The sequence below is a fragment of the Botrytis porri genome, assembly GCF_014898465.1.
Source record: "Botrytis porri strain MUCL 3234 chromosome Unknown BPOR_003, whole genome shotgun sequence".
Taxonomy (NCBI): Eukaryota; Fungi; Ascomycota; class Leotiomycetes; order Helotiales; family Sclerotiniaceae; genus Botrytis; species Botrytis porri.
Window position 1 is genome coordinate 820,453 of NW_024066077.1, and position 17,891 is coordinate 838,343.

The 17,891-nt window shown below is 40.9% G+C and overlaps 2 protein-coding genes across 2 annotated transcripts; one reads left to right on the plus strand and one right to left on the minus strand.

Moving 5' to 3' along the window:
• Positions 1–1,858: 1,858 nt before the first annotated feature.
• Positions 1,859–4,758, minus strand: EAF01_002317 (uncharacterized protein). The gene is made up of 3 exons (XM_038910569.1): positions 4,242–4,758; positions 3,938–4,132; positions 1,859–3,831 (listed from the first exon to the last, which is right to left on the minus strand). Exons 1-3 carry the CDS (start codon positions 4,273–4,275, stop codon positions 3,755–3,757), a joined length of 306 nt encoding a protein of 101 aa, XP_038773491.1. The 5' UTR covers positions 4,276–4,758; the 3' UTR covers positions 1,859–3,754.
• A 5,025-nt stretch (positions 4,759–9,783) lies between these two features.
• On the plus strand, positions 9,784–10,086 carry EAF01_002318 (uncharacterized protein; the record flags this gene model as incomplete). The annotated part of the gene is made up of 1 exon (XM_038910570.1): positions 9,784–10,086. The coding sequence occupies one exon, from the start codon at positions 9,784–9,786 to the stop codon at positions 10,084–10,086; it is 303 nt and encodes a 100-aa protein (XP_038773492.1).
• Between the last annotated feature and the right edge of the window lie 7,805 nt (positions 10,087–17,891).

A 17,891-nucleotide genomic window follows, 5' to 3' on the forward strand; every position in this document is an offset into this window, starting at 1 on the left:
TTGAAGATGTTATGACATGAGGTGATTGATAATGACTTGCCCAATCGGGTAATTCTTCAACATACAATGCCTCCTAGTTCTCACACGAAATGACCTCTTCATAGATTCTTATCCTTTTGCTGACCACGATTGAACGACAACTGCATCCCGCAGTTCACCCCCACCAAACCCCACGTCTTCGACGACCGTTTGGAAGAATAACAGGATGAACTACCCTGTCTAGACCTAGGCGACTGTGAATTCTAGAATTTCTACTCGGTGCGTTTCCCACGCGGGTACCCAGTCAGATACATGGCAATTTTGCTTACAGTAAGTTACTAGTACATCACATATGGAAAGTTAGTTATCCATTTCGCGTGCCAAGGGCTGATCGTCCCAAGCGGATGGCAATAAAAACAAAACAGAAAACAGAAAAATATGATAGATCAAATTATGGAAAATCAAATCGTCTCGGTACCAAAATTAAAACACACCCCGCTCTATTATAGAAGGGATTTAGAGAGCCCGAAGACCTGGTTACTATAGAGGTTACAGGATTAAAAGACTGGAGTCTCTGCGGTGCAACACATCTTCTTGTATGCTGAGTAGCTTTTTACTCGCTTGTAACAATAGCGTCTAAAAGCTATGTAATCGTGCTCATCGAGGTCTTCGGAGGTGATGATATAATAAGCAGGGAAGAGACAGAATTTGTTTTATTATGATTAACACAATAAAAAAGTACAAGGAGAGTGATTACTTGAGTAGTATCGATTACAATGTGCCGAAGTGGCTAAGAAATACCTCGGAGTAAGAATGACAAAGTATGTTCGTATTCAAGAATAGGGTATGTTTGCGATCATTTCACTTCTATGATACAGCAAACGTGTTGTACATAAGATGACTGTATTGCGCAGAAAATTTCAACCAAAAAGGGGGGTAAACACACAAAGTATCATTCGGAAATACTTTCTCACAGGTATATGCAACTGAAGCCAACGTCACTTTAACAATCGTGAATAGCAACCAAGCGAAGGGATAAGTTGTTCAATTCTTGATTTCTATTCTATTAAAAAATTCAAGCTTATTACATGATACCATTATCATTATCAATTACATCAATCGAACCCTTCACCGCATGCTCAACAAAAAACCAGCCAACCTCTCTCTAGCTGACCAGAACCAAGAAAGAGGTCAACTAATAGACATACTGTAACACTACATACGACAAGAATTCCACCATATGTTGTACGCAAACACCACGACTATCATATTTAGCAAGCTCAAACCTCAAACCATTAATCATCTATCATCTATCACATTTTCCTAACCTCACACGTCCACAAACCTCCCACATTCTACGATCCTAGACCCCGCACACAACAACGCATCGCATCTAGATTAACCATGGAATTAGACCGCATCTTTCACATATCATCGCATAGGGCACAAGCATCCCATGTCTTCGTTTCCTTTTGCTTTGTGTGCTATGTGCTAGAATCCCATCCACATATATGTCTCCGAACAAACGTGTACCCGAACTCGGTAATTATTCACCTGTCACGACTGGATCTCGGCACAAGTCACTTGCCTAGGTGCTAGATGCCTACCTAATCATGTCGTAAAACGATCCCGATGCTCTTCACCGTCGATGATACATTTCTTGCCTCACCTCCTTATTTTCATCACTTCTCGCTTTTTTCTTGCTTTCTTTTCTCTCTTTCTCCTTTTCCTTTCGAAAATGTAACTGGTCTTGCGTGCGAATTCTATGCCTACACTCAAAACCCCCACACCGTCCTTTAACCCGGATACTGGGAATCCCTAAATCATAATGATCAACACAACCTTCTTTGGATCTGCGTACTACAGTGGTAGCCAGCACATACATACATATATACATACATATATACATACATATATACATACATATATACATACATGTATACATACATACAAACCTGTTTGTACACACGACTAAACCACTGACCAATTCCTATTTTCAACCCCTCTTCTAAATTTCTCTAAATTTTCAGAATCTTCTCCTCGGTTCCTTGGCGCGCTACATAAGCTACACATTGTACTGCAAATCCCACTCCATCTATTATCGCCCAGAAATGATAATAAATAATCGTCTAGACAAATCATATCCTTAGAATACAATCGATCCAATGTCTTTCCTGTAGTTACATTTCATCTTTCTTCGTGCATAATGATGCACAGTACATCGACTCAGCAACCAAGGGGTACACAAGTCCACATATCTAAGTATGCAAAGTGCCTCCCAAAACACACCTAGATCTCCTGAGCCAGTCGCTCACCAGACCCACCACCTTTCTCATAAAAAGTTAATGGGACAGAAACATCTCTAGTCGAATTAGAGACATTCCGAGAAGTGGTATAGAAATAATACATCGAATCTTTGAATATTCAATATACCCCTCCATCTGTCCATATGCAATGAATATTCATCCCGCATCACCACCATCACGACCCGTGCGTAAAGTGACATGACTTCCCCAGACGAAACGAAACAGATCAAAGCGGACGCGACGGCTATGCACAGGTACCTACCTACCTGTCGATGACCATCATCTGCATCGAATCTTCCGTCCTCACAAGCCGCTCCACTCGTCCAAGCGTTCATGTGAAAAACTTAAATAGAAAGTATATGTAGAAGGCCCCTGGCTGCATAACTTGTACTTCCCCATCATCCAATCCTTTTCGAGGAGTGATGCAGAGGGGTTTCCATGTCTTGAACGCGGGCCGGTAGTGAAGTTCCAGGTCTGGGGAAAAGGGGAGGGGAAGGTTTGCGGCCGGCTCATGCGGTAAGTTGAGTTTATGATGACTCTGTTCCCTTCCCGGTCTTGGGAAATGAGAAGAGAGACCTAGAAGCTGGAAGCTGGACTAGAGGTAAGATACAAGATCTGCGTGTTACCATGACCAGTGGATGAGATTGCCTTCCCCGAGATATTGGAAAATCTTGGATGCCTAATGGATGTCTTTCTTTCCTGTGTTTTTGGGCCGGGAAATACGGATTTGCTCTAGTTTTTAGAAAATCTCGGGCCTGGATCATTCGCGAGTCCTTGAAGTGGTAGAGCGAAGAAAAATGAAAAGAGGAATGCATCTTTGGTTTGCGGATGCGCTCTTGTTTGGTTTGTAAAAATGTTGTATGTGGAATACATACATCTCATTCTCAATGATCCATTATCATTCATATGAATCTTGATAATCGTAGAAAAAATGAAAGTCCCTTATCCAGCGAGTAAATTCAAGTGAAAAAGTGACATCCTTTCCAAAAATGCACTACACTATTCACAGAGAGAACGCCTTCCCATTCCATTCCATCCCATTCCTTGCCTGATCTGTCCTTATTAATTTTCCAATTCCCGTCCGTTGCTGGATATGTAATGTATGAAAAAGGTTTCCTACTCCATATCCATATCCATATCCATACCCATAACATAAGCCATCCATTTCCCTTGCTCCATCCCAGTGTTATTCTTTGGATTGCCCAAAAATCCTTGTGTTGGAAACGTTTACGTCCGGCATACTATACAAACATATGGTAGAGTGAGAAGTATGCCAGGCCAGTGATGATCCAGAAAAATTTTCGCCTCTTTCGTCCTAGTTCCAATCGATCCGATGTGATTCTCATTTTTCTTTTCGTTCTTTGAGTTCTCTCCCCTTTCGGTTATTTCTTGCGTCGTTCCCGAGTTTCGTCGTCGTACATAACAGATGGATGAGCACAAGTCCCGAATATGAGCGTGTCAATTATTTATCATAGGTGAATGCGAGCCGTCTTTTTGGTGATTCGAGAATACCACTCTGGCATTTCTCCCACATGTTTACAGTCGCCTAATGACTTGTTAGCAAATATTATTTAGATATATCATATTATTTTGTGTTCGGTTCGGTTCGAACGGTCTAGACTCGACGGAAGTGAAGGAGGGGTTCTACTAACCGCACATTTCCGATTCACCTAACCTATAAAAATCCACAATTAGTACATTTGATTCGGGAAAAATGGGTACACGGTATATGTTCAAAGAGCTGGAATGCAAGTACCTAAACTCGACTGCCACAACATTGGGTGGGCACCGACGATGTGTCGTCTCATAATTGATACACCATGCCCGCACAGTATATCGAACGTGACCTATAGATCAGATAGAAACTTTGTTAGTCTAATTGTCAATACGTAAATATTCAATACGTAAATAGATCACAAATAGAGTTCCACAGTGAAAGGGAAAAGAGCCACTAACCACACCGAAACTCAACCTGAGTATAATCGCACATTTCCAATGTTTGGAGAGTGAAAGTGCTTTGAGGAGGCGAGGGGGTAGTTGAAGGATTTATCTCAGCCTTGGACCGGGATATGCGTTTTCTCTTATCGTATACTGTGAACCGAAGTAAGAAAGAAAATGAATGACGGAAAAGGTTCGGGTGTACGAAGGTTCTCTTGTATTGAAGGGATAAAGCGTAGAAGTAGAAGTCGATTTTGTTTGCTATGTAGTTGTGGTCGTGGAGATTGGGTCGAAGAGGGGAAGTAGTTGGGTTGAAGTAGAAGAAAGTCTGATGTTACTTTTTTTTTCTTCTTTCGAGAAAAGTGTCGAGGTCAAGATCGAGGACGATGAGCGACTACATATGTACAAAAAGCTCACCAGAGCATGCACCCCTCGATCTTAGGTTCCACCCGGTTGATTCGGTCCATTTAGGATCAAAAGATTCACGGTGTGGTCCTCCGGGGTAGATTCGATATTGTAGGATACCTAGGTACATCTCTATGTTATAATGAATTTTTAGCTTTTCCCTGACATTTTGCTCTTAACTCGATCGAGTATGATTCTGGAAAAGCCTCTTTTTTTATTTTTTAAAATGACGGTTAATTAATCCAAATTGACAAGGTAATACAAGTCGCTTTTCACCTTTTGCAAGAATTTCACAAGAGCAGAACAAGGTTTGAGAACAATTGGTACAGTGTAGGTTTGCAGGGGACGAGCGAATGCCGGGTCGACAATCAGATTTCAGGGGGGTAGAAGAGTCAACTGAATGAAAGAACAAGGTCAACTTACTGGTCAACTCATCTAGCAGGCCATTCTAGCGATTTTCATAACACGTGGAATCCTTAACTATTAATTAACTAACAGGAGCATGGATTTGCGGTGCTAACCGAACAATGCTAAAGGTGCTTTTGAGAATCCTCTTTGGCTTTGTCTCAGAATAGCAAGTGGATATCTCATTTGGCATCAAGGGCTTCAAGGCCCATTTCAGAGATTTTCGGTGACAGATTCTGCAAGCGCCGAGTACCTATTACAAAATTTATAAAACAGTGTTGAAAAATGGCAAGTGAACGTTGAAAGACGGGGTCAGCAGAATTCAAAGTCGCTTGCTTAGCCAGTGGATGTGGTTATTTTAGCAAACAACGAACCTAATCTTCAAGCGCCCTCGGGTTCATCCAACCGACATAAATCATTGTGATGGCCAAAATTCTCACGGCAGGAGACAAGAATTTTCTAAAAGACAAATTTAGCCTATGATTTGTTCTGGATGTTATTGCGAAGATTGTGTCGACTACTATCTCAAAAAGCAACCAAACAAACCCTTTAGATGTATGACACTCAGAAGTTCCAGCTCAGAAGTTTGGCGGCATTCAAGTTAGAAAATTGCCGTTTTCAAGAAAGTGGCGCAAGGGTATGAAGCGCTATCAGAACTGGCGTGATGAATGACTGGCGAAGTGAGTTGCTAAGTTGCTAAGTTGCTAAGTTGCTAGGGGGGTGTGGAGGATATGTCAGGCCATTACCACGTTGATGGGTCTTTAGAGTTCAGTCCCCGTAAAAGGATCGGGCTTCTAAACCTAGAGACACAAACAAATGAGGGTTCCAGTAAGAAAATCAATCATAATCTCGTTTCTCAGGAGATTTTGACAATTTACACCTTCGCATCGCTATCACCGATGTGCGTGGGGAATGCGCCCGGTTGACAACATCTTGTTCAGGGAGAAAGTCCAAGTTGGTTTGGGAGTCTGAGCAGCGGCACAGTTTTGACGTAGCCAAGTATTTTCCTGTCGGTAGTTAGATGCTGATCGTAGATCAAATGCTCATAATATTACAAGTTGGTCAAGCGCTTACATGTGTCCGTAGCATTGCATGCTCTACTAGACTTGCTGAAAGGGATCTTCTATTGAAGACACAGCTACGAATTCACAGAGATGTTGAGGTTAGGCACTGATGGACCTTGGAAGCCGATCAGCGCATTGCTCCACCGCTTTATTGTAGCGACATCAAGCTAAGGGAATTAGCGTCACGGGTATTCTTTTTCTCATTTCTTTCCTGCCGTCATCGAAACCTCATAGGGCATATAGAAGATTCTATTGTTCCATGGGAGGGTCCAGCATTGTTTCTAGATCACGTATGCTTCGTATTTCTTTTTTTACACATTCAAATCGAAAAATTGGCGAAAGTCATATGCCGTCTCCGACGGCATAGTTTTGAATTCGGAGCATTTCATAAACCTGCAAGGGGTGATTTAAGCTAGAAGGCTCAGACTAGGGATGCTTGCTGTACGGGATCGCCGGTATGGCAATAAGTCGGATACCCTACTTTCGGGCCACCCTCCTTTTGGGCTACTTTTTACACCAAAAATGGAATTTTTAACTTTCTTATTTATAAATAGAATTTATTGAAAATTTATTTATATATAATTCAGATCGTTTTGAATCTAATCTGAAATTTTTAGATTTTTAGGATTTTTCTGTATTGAAATCTAGAGCTTCAAAATATTGATTTTTTAATTTGTATAAGAATTATATATAAATTTAAAACTTTTACAAAATCTTTAATAACTTTTTAATAAAAATTATTAAAAATAAACTCAAAAGTTTTATTATAAATTTATAATATATTTATTTTAAAGGATTTAGAAAAAAAAAGAAAACTTTCTATAAATAGATATTTAAAAGAATACCCTCAAAATTATATGAATTATTTATACTATTTTAAACTCATTATATATTATATCTCTATATCTGTTAATTTTTTTGAATTTCTTTTTGAATTTCTATATAAATTTAAATTCAAAACTTTCAAAAAGATATATAGTTTTCTTTTAATAATTATTATTAAAAAGTTATTAAAGATTTTATAAAAGTTTTAAATTTATATATAATTCCTATATAAATTAAAAAATCGATATTTTGAAGCTTTAGATCTCAATACAGAAAAATCCTAAAAATCTAAAGATTTCAGAATAAGTTTAAAATGATTTAAATTATATATATTCAAATTTTTATTAAATTAGATTATATATTAATAGAGATATTAATAGGTCAAAAAAGCGATTTTTGATGTAAAAGGGTGGCTCAAAACAGGGGTGGCCTAAAAGTAGAGTAGTCGACTTATACCTCAGAAATATGAACGAGCTAGAACAGACCAACTAAAACGCAAATTAACACACTGTACTTACTTGGTCATCTAGGTAGATTTTGAGTTTCCTTGGAAGCAATTTTAGCTGAGTTGGCCTCATCCACAAGGGAATAGCTATCGGTTAACCTTATCATACACGCAGCTAAATGCCTAAGTTGGCATCTACATCCCTTAATGAGCTACAAAACCTAAAGTCAACAAGCCTGAACCCTACTAGTAAATGAACCTTATGACAGCGGAGTCTGCCTCTCAGGTTTCATTTTGATCCCGATTCAAAAAGTATCACCATAGCATTGGTATCAAAATCTACCGCTGATGTTACACAAACTATACAATCAAATAAACTCGGACATTCCATGAGGCTTGAACCATGTGGTTCTTAAGATTTGGGTTTGACTGGAGTTTTCCCACTCCCTGTATCTTACAATTGCCCTGCATTGTACTGTACCAGAAACCAAACTCTGATCACAGACATGACCGAGTACAGACACGTCAGACACTCAGAGTGATGGCAGAAAGAGAAGTTCCACTTCTCTGGTCCTATTATCAATAGGGAAATCTCGCTCCTAATAATGCTTTAGAAGCACATGAAACAGGGCCAATAATTCCCTTATTTCTTGAAAAGCTCAGAGATGGACCGTTGATCGTTGATCGGGCGAAGACGCGTCTGTCTATACCCCTCCAGAAATGAACCCCCGACTCGCACTCAGTACCAATCTTTTGAATGTAATACGAGGAACCGGTGTGGGGATAATATGAAATCTACCCAAGTTCACAGCTACACAACAGAAACATTCAGCAAGATCAACGAAGGATAGCCTGCGGTCAACTACCGCGCTAGGTGGAGCGACAAATTCTGATTGCCGCCGTCTCGACATAAAAGTTCTCCGGAGATTGGCAAGTGGCAATAATTACAAGGTATGAAATGTCATCAAGAAGCATCTGCCTGAAAATCTGATGATGTTGTTCTAGCCCGTAGACGCTTCAGATTTAGGCGCTGAGTACGTAGGCTGAGTTGGATACATAACTAACCACGTGGAAAATAGTCGCGCTCTATCAAAAGGAGACGACGACACAACAATACAAATATAGAACCCGAGGAATTTCACGAAGCCTGAAGGAACAATAAGATTGATCGATAGCATGATCTTTACACTGTAAAGCATCGACCCATCTCTACGGTAAGCAAATCATTGTCTCCACAGTTATTGCACGGAGTAGGAGCTGGCAAAAGAGTTCTTGAATTTGATATTCGGAACCTAGAAGTTAGAATTCGGTCATCTCCTCTCAGTCCGAATAATCCGATGGTCGTTTTCTTATTCCCATGAAAAATATCGGCTCAATCGGCTTGGGTAGAATGAGTATTGTAAGATAGTCCTGAGGTTAATCCAATATTGATGTCAATAATCTTGTTTGGCGGGAGGGGTCTCGTTTGCTGCCGTTGCTATTTTTGCACACAAAATCATCTTGTAGGTTTACTGGCCGGCAGTCCGTGGTGAATCGGTTCAGTAATCACCAGAAGAGAGAAAAAGAAACTTTCTTCAAACCATACTATATCAACGTTCAGCTCCGATAACAATACGGTCCAACCCACCGAAGGCCAATGGCCACGCAATACAAGGATCCCGAGTCAGTAACTAATTTGTAACTTTTTCATAGGGTTACACTATATCCACCGCGCAATATTTATTTCTGTCTCACATTAATACCTTGGCACAGCTCTGTGGGAGAATGGTACTTGTCTACATACGTACTCGGTAAGGGTTCAGCCCCACAGCTCCCTTTTGTTACCTGATTATGATTCGGGACTTTTCCTCACTCAAATCATCTTGCTTATTGCCCCTCTTGCTTCGTGATCTCCTGCACCCCGCAGAACTAACCCCTTTGTAATGGTGAGGTTACCTTGTCTCGTCACTGCATGCAGTCTGTACTTACACACATAGATATATGCGAGTAGACACATGACTACTGTAAGACAAGAATTCGACAATGTCTTCTTATCTAAACACTAATTAGACACCAAAAGGTCTAACCGCAGTCGCCGACGTGATTGTATCAAGAAAAGCATTTCTGAGATTCAAACTTTCAAGCATCATTATCGCAGTCTAGATTGATGTGATCGCCCTGTTACAGGTGGCTTTTGTATAATTGTTGATCCGTTCGCCTTGTTTCCATCCTCATAAGGTTCAATCATTCCGCACGGTTCCATAGATCTAGACCCAAGCAAAGCAACAAAAGTGAACCCGAACCCGAACTCTCTATTCATATCTACAGTACTCAAAACTTCATTTCATCCAGCCGCGATCGCCGGCTCCTTTCTATTTGTGTCTTGAATTCAAAGCGTTTCTACCTACACTTTTCTAGTACTTCATCATTTTCCAAAATGATGTCAACCGTGGACTTGGGACCACCCCTTGTTCATGATAGACTTGACTCCCCGGATCTTGTATCACATCTATCGACGCTACATATCACCGTCACAATCCTTCCACCTTCTCTCAGTCCAACCCAACCCCGACCGGCTTCCTCGAATGTTCTTGTCGCGTCCGCTCATATGTCCACCCGCGCAATGCGGAACTCTATTTCCTCCCACTGTCCTCCCACTGTCTCTCACGTCAGCAGTAGACTCGGGCCTGGCTTCTTATCCGTGATATCTCTCGGGGCAATCTATACGGGTTTGCAATGATCTGATCAACACCCAAAAGAGGTCAAAGCATTTTCGCGGAAGAGAATGTACCGATATCTCAATTCGGCCCAAGACTCCAATCTTATGTCTTCAGCTTTTAATAGTAAATTCTCCTTCTTGGCACCAACACTGGGTGCACAACACAATGAATCGGAGAGTTATTATTGTGAGGCTTTGAAATGGCGTTTGTGGTGCAGATCATGCATAATCGATCGACTTGAATGTGGTCGAAGCTTTCAAGTAGGTACTGAAGATGTTGGAGTAAACTAATATCAATCATCTGCAAATGGCAAGCCTCGGGTTGAATTCAGAATTCCTTCGAATTCCTTTTGTTGGTTTCGATACTGTCAATATTGGCATCTTATGTGGTTGTAAGACTTCTCGATGGATTCTTGAACCGAGAGTTTGGCACTGCTGTATGATGCGATAGCTGATCTAGAATCTTACTCATGCCCAGCATGCTCTTGAACCGCAAGACGTCATTAGATCCCAAAAAATTGACTGCAAGTCAGTAGAGCACTCAACCCCTTCATCATGAGGCTCAATAAATACCCCAATTTGGAAGAAACTTTCATTCAACGCTGGACAAAAGATGGATTTCACCGACACACATTTTTCACCGTGAATTATGAACTCCTCAAATTTCCGATCAGAGCTCGCATATTTGTTCATTCCGCCTTCCTATTCAGCACTGCTCCAAACAGCTAGAAGATCTAATCTAATTACGTATACATTTTAAATAGAGGCTTACAAAAAGCCAAAAGTAAGGCGTACCAACACTCCTTTTTCACATCATACTCACTCACAATCAAATTGATAAATTGTCTAATCGGGCATACTGCATTTGGCTGCAAGTATAGTCCAAGTATAAATCGTGAGTCCTCCAAAGAAGCGAGCAAGACTCGCCTACCTCCCAACTCCCCTTCCCTCCACCCACTCAGTACCAATCACAACTTCAAAAATTCACTACGAAATAACGACTCATGATGTTACCACCACCATTCAGAGTCCAAAACGATTGTGGTAAAGCGATCACGAGAAAAAGGAAGAAGCAAAATGCGTTCGCCGGGAATCGAACCCGGGGCCCATCGAAGTTGTTTCAGTCATAGTTCTCAGATGAGAATGAGAAGATTGATGGCAACGATGGATTTTACCACTAAACCACAAACGCTTGTAGATGAGTGTTATTGATGCAAGTAATGCAGAGTGTTAAATATATATATAGGGTCAAATTTGGGATTGTGGAAAGAGGGTCTTAGGGAAGAAGAATTTTTCCAGAAAGTGGGGCGGGGAGAGGGCTCTCCTCATATCATATCCATAATTTAAACGAGCTTGCATATACCGGTACGAGTTACAGCATAGGAGAAGCCAGTATTACCGTCTGCCTAGATTCAAACACGCATACAATGTTTTTGTATACTTTGTTGTTATTGCCGAATCTAAACTCGGCAGGGAGTAAGCAATCAAGTGAGTTCCTGTGGCCGAAAAAAGCAGCAGAAATCAAGAGCTCGACGGCATTAGTGAAGTACATTCGATACCGACAAGGTTCGCTATTGAGGAGCTATCCATCAGCTACCTATTTTCGGCGATCATTCAGTATTGAGACCAAATGCGGTTGTCTATTTTGTGACTATTTATACTCTCAGCAGTGCCACAATGTTCGCAACCTTACAATATCTGTTTAGATACCTACAATCTGCTCAATATACAAATCAATAGTCTGCGCGTGCTCTGCTACAATTCAACGCCTCTATGGATGTTGACCCAGCGGGAGTCAAAATCCTTCTGAATGCTAATGGCTCGCTGCCTCAATCAACATTTGAACCAAATGATTTTCTTGCTTGGTGTTCCAAAATCGCGGATTAATGACAGTGCCAGCATGGAAAGGTATAACTCTTAAGTACTCGAAGGAAGGGTGGCTTGTTAGTGCATGTGAATCAGAGTAAGATCATTCTTGCAGTTTTGTCAGTAGATGACTAGTATTAACTTGATTGAGCAGGCAATAGCACTTTGCGAATAGATTCACTTGAAAAGGGTATGAGTGGATAACCTTGATGACCTTTATGGTGTGATCTCTTTGGCATAATCTATCGGGATTTGTATGTGAATGGATCCATTTCTGACATGCATTGAATGATTGACTGAGGTTCTCCCCCACAAGTGTCATTGTCAAATAGAGAAGTATTGAATGTGCAAGTGTGAAGTATCCAGTCTCCTAGGTCTTCTAACTAATGGTTATCTCAGACGGCAGCCCTTCATTACTTCATGTCCCTAAGAACTCTAGAAGCCCAGTAGTCTGATATATACTCACAGGCTTTGGACAAGCCTATACAATTCAGTCACATATCTAAAGCTCCAGGTAAAGTAGAATATACAACGGAGAAACTGGAAAAATCCACAGCGCTTCATTATATCATTGCATCATGTTCCCTCAAACAATAACACCTCGAATTCCTGATCTATTGGTTCCACGATATTATAATCCTCGGAATACAATCACAGAATGAAGTGAGGATATTAGATTTTTGGACGAGACTCAGCCAACCCCTTAGAATTTGAAGCTTATTAGGTACTCTCGTAAGCTAGAGACCAATAAGGGCAGTTAAGCATCAAGATACACCACAATATTATATCAGGATGTCTGCGGATTGTACTCGGGATGACTGAGAAAGAAAGCTGAGGATGAAGAGGCCGACCTTCAATACCTTGCCAGGTGGGTGGAGGTCATACATTACTAACTCAAAGAATGAAATCGAATGTATTTACTAATCGTCGTCGAAGCACAAATATCACACTATTACAGAGCTTTCTCATAGGCAAGCCAGAGAGCATTCAGGAGGAATGGGATCTTTTAAAACCCTACTACCCTATTCAAATAAACAATATACTTTCTCAACTCCTCCGCTCCAGAATTGGTGTGTTGAATACTTTAGTGGTTTTGAAGCCAGGGGCCAGTGTATATAAAACAGATGGGAACAGTTGGTCGAGATAGCATCGTCTATAGCTAGTCAGTACCTCTTAATAAGCATCCTATACAACACACAAATTACAATACTTCATAACGGGTATCGAAGGCGACAATGCTCGCTCAGCGATCATGAAGCCAACAGAGTCTATGGAAGGTTGGTTAAATGACCGTTTAACACTAGATTCTACTATTGCTCTCTGCACAGTCTCGGGTACGAGGCTCAATAGCAGATGTAACCTATCACTTCAACCCATTCCATGGCTCGTTGCAGATGATCTTACTAGTCTACCACCGAGACAAGTCGCTACAGATTGTCTTTTGAGGTTTCGTTTGAGATGATTCAGTGCTAGTGACGTTTACCCAACGAGCCATTCTATACCAAAGCTAGCCCATAAGACTACATGCCTCGGTGAGTTTGCATAATCTTAAAACACAACCTTGATTAAGATTCCCCAACAACAATCCTTTCGCTACTTCAACAACATAATCCCCCTCACAGAGCGAACCTCACAATCATGAATCTCATGTCTGCCTGTATTCATCCATTTGGATGATCTAGCATACAAGCCTACACGCCTACACACCTATCAGTGCAGTACATCTTGCTTAAAAACAGAAAGTCCAAGTTCTAGTTACTCCAAGATATCTAGGCTCATCACTTCGTACTCATTCCAAATCCAACGAGTAGGGATCATGAGCGAGGGAATATAACTGCATATATCATGTCGATATTGTGATGGACTACTATCCATTGCATCCTAGGGTACTTTGTCTTCACCATCCATCTCTACGTACAGCGTAAGAACTCAAGACACCACAATCAATCAAGCGTAAACGAATGCCAAAGAATCACACCATGAAATCGCATTGCAAAGCCCCCTTGAAGCCCAAGAAATCTCTCTACAGCTAAGTCGGATACCCTACTTTCGGGCCACCCCCCTTTTAGGCCACTTTTTACACCAAAAATGGAATTTTTAACTTTCTTATTTATGGATAGAATTTATTGAAAATTTGTATATATATAATTTAGATCATTTTTAGTTTAGCTTGAAAATTTCAGATTTTTAGGAATTTTCTATATTAAGATTTAGAGCTTCAAAATATCGATTTTTAAATTTGTATAAGAATTATATACAAATTTGAAACTTTTATAAAATCTTTAATAACTTTTTAATAAAAATTATTAAAAATAAACTATAAAATTTTATTATAAATTTATAACATCTTTATTTTGAAGGATTCAGAAAAAAAAGAAAATTTCCTATAAATAGATATTTAAAAGAATACCCTCAAAATTACAGGATTATTTATATGTTACGGGAGCTGCCTCTAGGGTCACGTGGAAGTGTCTAGAGATCTCTCGAGGTGGTTTAGACTAGACTTCAAGTAGGAATTCAATAAGGTTGTAACTGGTTGCAATTCTCGTAACTATAGTAATGAAACTAATGATTGTTCTTGAGCACGAAGCTCTACATTGTAATGAAATCCCATTCCCTTATATAGATCTTCGTACTCTGATGTTGGTTGGAGTTTCTTGGAGTCCTGGCTCCCAAGGACCTCCTTGGAGCCCTGGCTCCTGGGGACTCCACCACGTGACACTTGTCACATGGCATTCTGTTACCCATCGTAACACTATCCCCTTCCTAGACTAGCGCTTGTCCCAAGCGTCTTATAATGCTCCATTTCCCCACCCGGCCGGTGAATCAAATGGTCTTAGGCTCTTTCATTATGTCTATCACCACTATTTCCCCTAATCACCTAACTGTTCGAAAACGTAAGGAACAAATCCTTCTTGCTCAGGCTATTGAATCTAGTGATGTCGAAATGATTCCGTGTTCGCGTTGTCGTTTGGATGGTTATCGATGTGTTAAGGATTTGTTTCGTTCCAATCACTCTCGTTGTTCTGAATACATGCATGCACGTTCTTCTTATAATGCTGAGTTTCCTTTGGCCGAGGATTGGAATCGAGAAGTTCCTCGGGAAGACGATTGGCGCGCCTTGGATCGTCAAGAGGAACGCCTTCGTTCGGAGGAAGAAGAGGCTATGGCGAAGATCCTTCGCCTTAGGAAACAACAAAAGTTGTTGCGCGAGCGGCGTCAGCGCATGGCCGACCGTGGCCTTAAATATTTGGATGAGCTTGATGCTCTGGAAGAAAAGGAAAGGCTAGAGAAAGAGCGTGTTGAGAGAGAAAAAGAAATGGCGTCTGCCTCTGTTGCTGGTCCTATCGACGACTCCTTTGCTTTCGATTCTTCTTTGCCTGAGTTGTCCGAAGCGGATTTTGAGGCTTTATTGGCAGGTGTGGGTACTTCAGGTGGAATGCCCGTAGCTTTTCAGGGCAGCTGAGATCTTCCTTGAATTCCCATGTGTTTTCTGAGTGTGGGTAGTCTAACCATTTGATCAAATACTTGACCTTGTTTCTGACGTATTTGCAGTCTAGTATTGTTTCGACATCGTATATGGCGTTTGGGTTGACTGGTTCAATTTCTGTAAATGGCGCATTTGGCGCTCCTGGTGGTGCTGGTTCAAGCAAGGATATGTGGAATACTGGGTGGATATTCATTGTGTCTGGTAATTTCAATCGATAATTAACCGTTCCTATTACCTTATCAATCTTGAATGGTCCTAGTTTCCTGTGGTCGAGTTTATTGCTTGGTCTCTTGGTTTCGATGTTTCGTCGTAGCAAATAAACTTTATCCCCCTCTTTAAGCGTAGGTTCCATACTACGTTTCGTATTGTAGTACGCTGCTGTTCTGGATGATATGAATCTTAGATCAAGAGCAAGCTGCTCTTGTAAATCCTTTAATTGTTCGACTTGTATTATTGCTGATTCGGCATTAACTTCCTGTAGTATCGGTGTTTGGTATGCTTTAGGATTAAACCCAAAGTTCGCGCGTGCTGGTGTAATCTTTGTGGTTTCCGTTTCCGATGTGTTATATGCGAATTGTGCCATAGGTAATAGCTCTACCCAATTGTCCTGTCGATAATTTATATAGCATCTAAGATATGCTTCCATTGTCTGATTGGTCCTTTCTGTTTGACCATCTGTCTGTGGGTGGAAGGCTGTTGATAGCTTTCTCTTAATACCCATGAGTGCTAATAAGGTAGTCCAGAATTTCGAGGTAAAGAGCTTGTCTCTGTCCGAGATTATCTCATCTGGTACTCCGTGTATGCTTACTATGATCCTAAGGAACACATATGCTAGCTGCTCAGCATCCCATGTTTCCTTGAATGGTATCATATATGCAAATTTCGTTAGCCTGTCTACTATATTGAGTATCGCGTCGTACTCAATGCCTGTAGTAGGATCTTTTGAGAGTGGTAGTTTAACCACAAAGTCCCATGTAATGGACTTCCATGGCTGAGAAGGCATGTCTGGGGTCTGGAGCTGGCCATACGGAGCGTGTCGTGATGACTTGTTTCGTATGCAGGTGTCACAATTTCCAACAACTTCTTCAACTATCGTTCTCATTCGTGGGAAGTAACTGATTTCCCGTATTCTTGCAAATGTTCTTGCAATTCCTTGGTGTCCGTGTGCCGGCAACCCATGTTGTTCCGTCACGAATTCCTTGGTCATTTGACTCGGAATGTATACTTTTCCATGAAAGTATATGGTCTCGTTTTCTATCGTGAACCCTAGTTCTATTGTCTTGTGTATGCGTATAGCCGTAGCATCCTTGTCGTAATGTGATTGGATTTTGACCCTGAGATGGTTGTCTTCCAATGTATGCGTAGCTGCGAGCTGTGGTGCATTGTAAACCAGTGATTCGCCTTCTTTCTTGAATATAGCGTACGATTCGTACGACTTATTTTCTTGATATTCTGGTTTTCGGCTAAGAGCGTCGGCTCTAGCGTTTTCTGATCCTTTGACATATGAAATCTTAAAATTGTAATTGGCCATGGTCTCTGACCATCTGACCTGTCGTCTGTTTAACTGCTTCGTTGTGGTGAAGTAAACCAAGTTCTTGTGATCTGTATACACCTGTACTGTGTATTTTGACCCTTCCAAATAAACTCGCCATTCTCTAAATGCATCGACTATCGCCAGTAATTCTTTGTCATATATTTCGTAGTTCAATTCGGCTGGTGATAGCTTTCGAGAGTAGAATGCGATTGGTTGCTATTTCTCATTTTGACCTGGTTGGCTCAAAACTGCCCCTATAGCAAAATCCGAGGAGTCCGTCTCCACTATGATTTGTTTCTCAGGATCGAATGTTAACAGTATTGGTTCTTTTGCTACTGCTTGTTTGAGTGTATCGAATGACTCCTGTGCCTTGGTGGTCCATTCGAAACTTCCTTGATCCTTCTTGGTTAGGTTGGTTAAGGATGTTGTAATCCCTGAATATCCTCTAATAAACCTTCGGTAAAAGTTGACAAATCCTAGAAAGGACTGTAATTCTTTAATTGTATTTGGCTGCTTCCACTCAAGTACTGCCTTGACCTTATCCTTGCTCATCTTGAGCCCTTGGCTTGATACGGTGAATCCTAGGAACTCTGTTTCCGTAACGTGGAATTCACATTTGCTTGGTTTACATAGCAAATCGGCTTTGGCTAAACTTTCAAGAATGTTGCTGACATCTTTGATGTGTTGGACCTCGTTGTTTGAATATACTAGGATGTCGTCCAAGTAGCATATACAACAGGTGTCCAAATATTGCGACAGTACATTGTTCATAAGTCTCATGAAAGTAGCTGGTGCGTTAGTTAGCCCGAAGGGCATAACTTGATATTCGTATAGCCCGTATCTTGTCTTAAAAGCGGTTTTCCATTCCTCGCCTTCCTTCATTCTGATCAAATGGTACCCGTTGCGCAGGTCCATCTTGGTGAATATGGTAGCTCC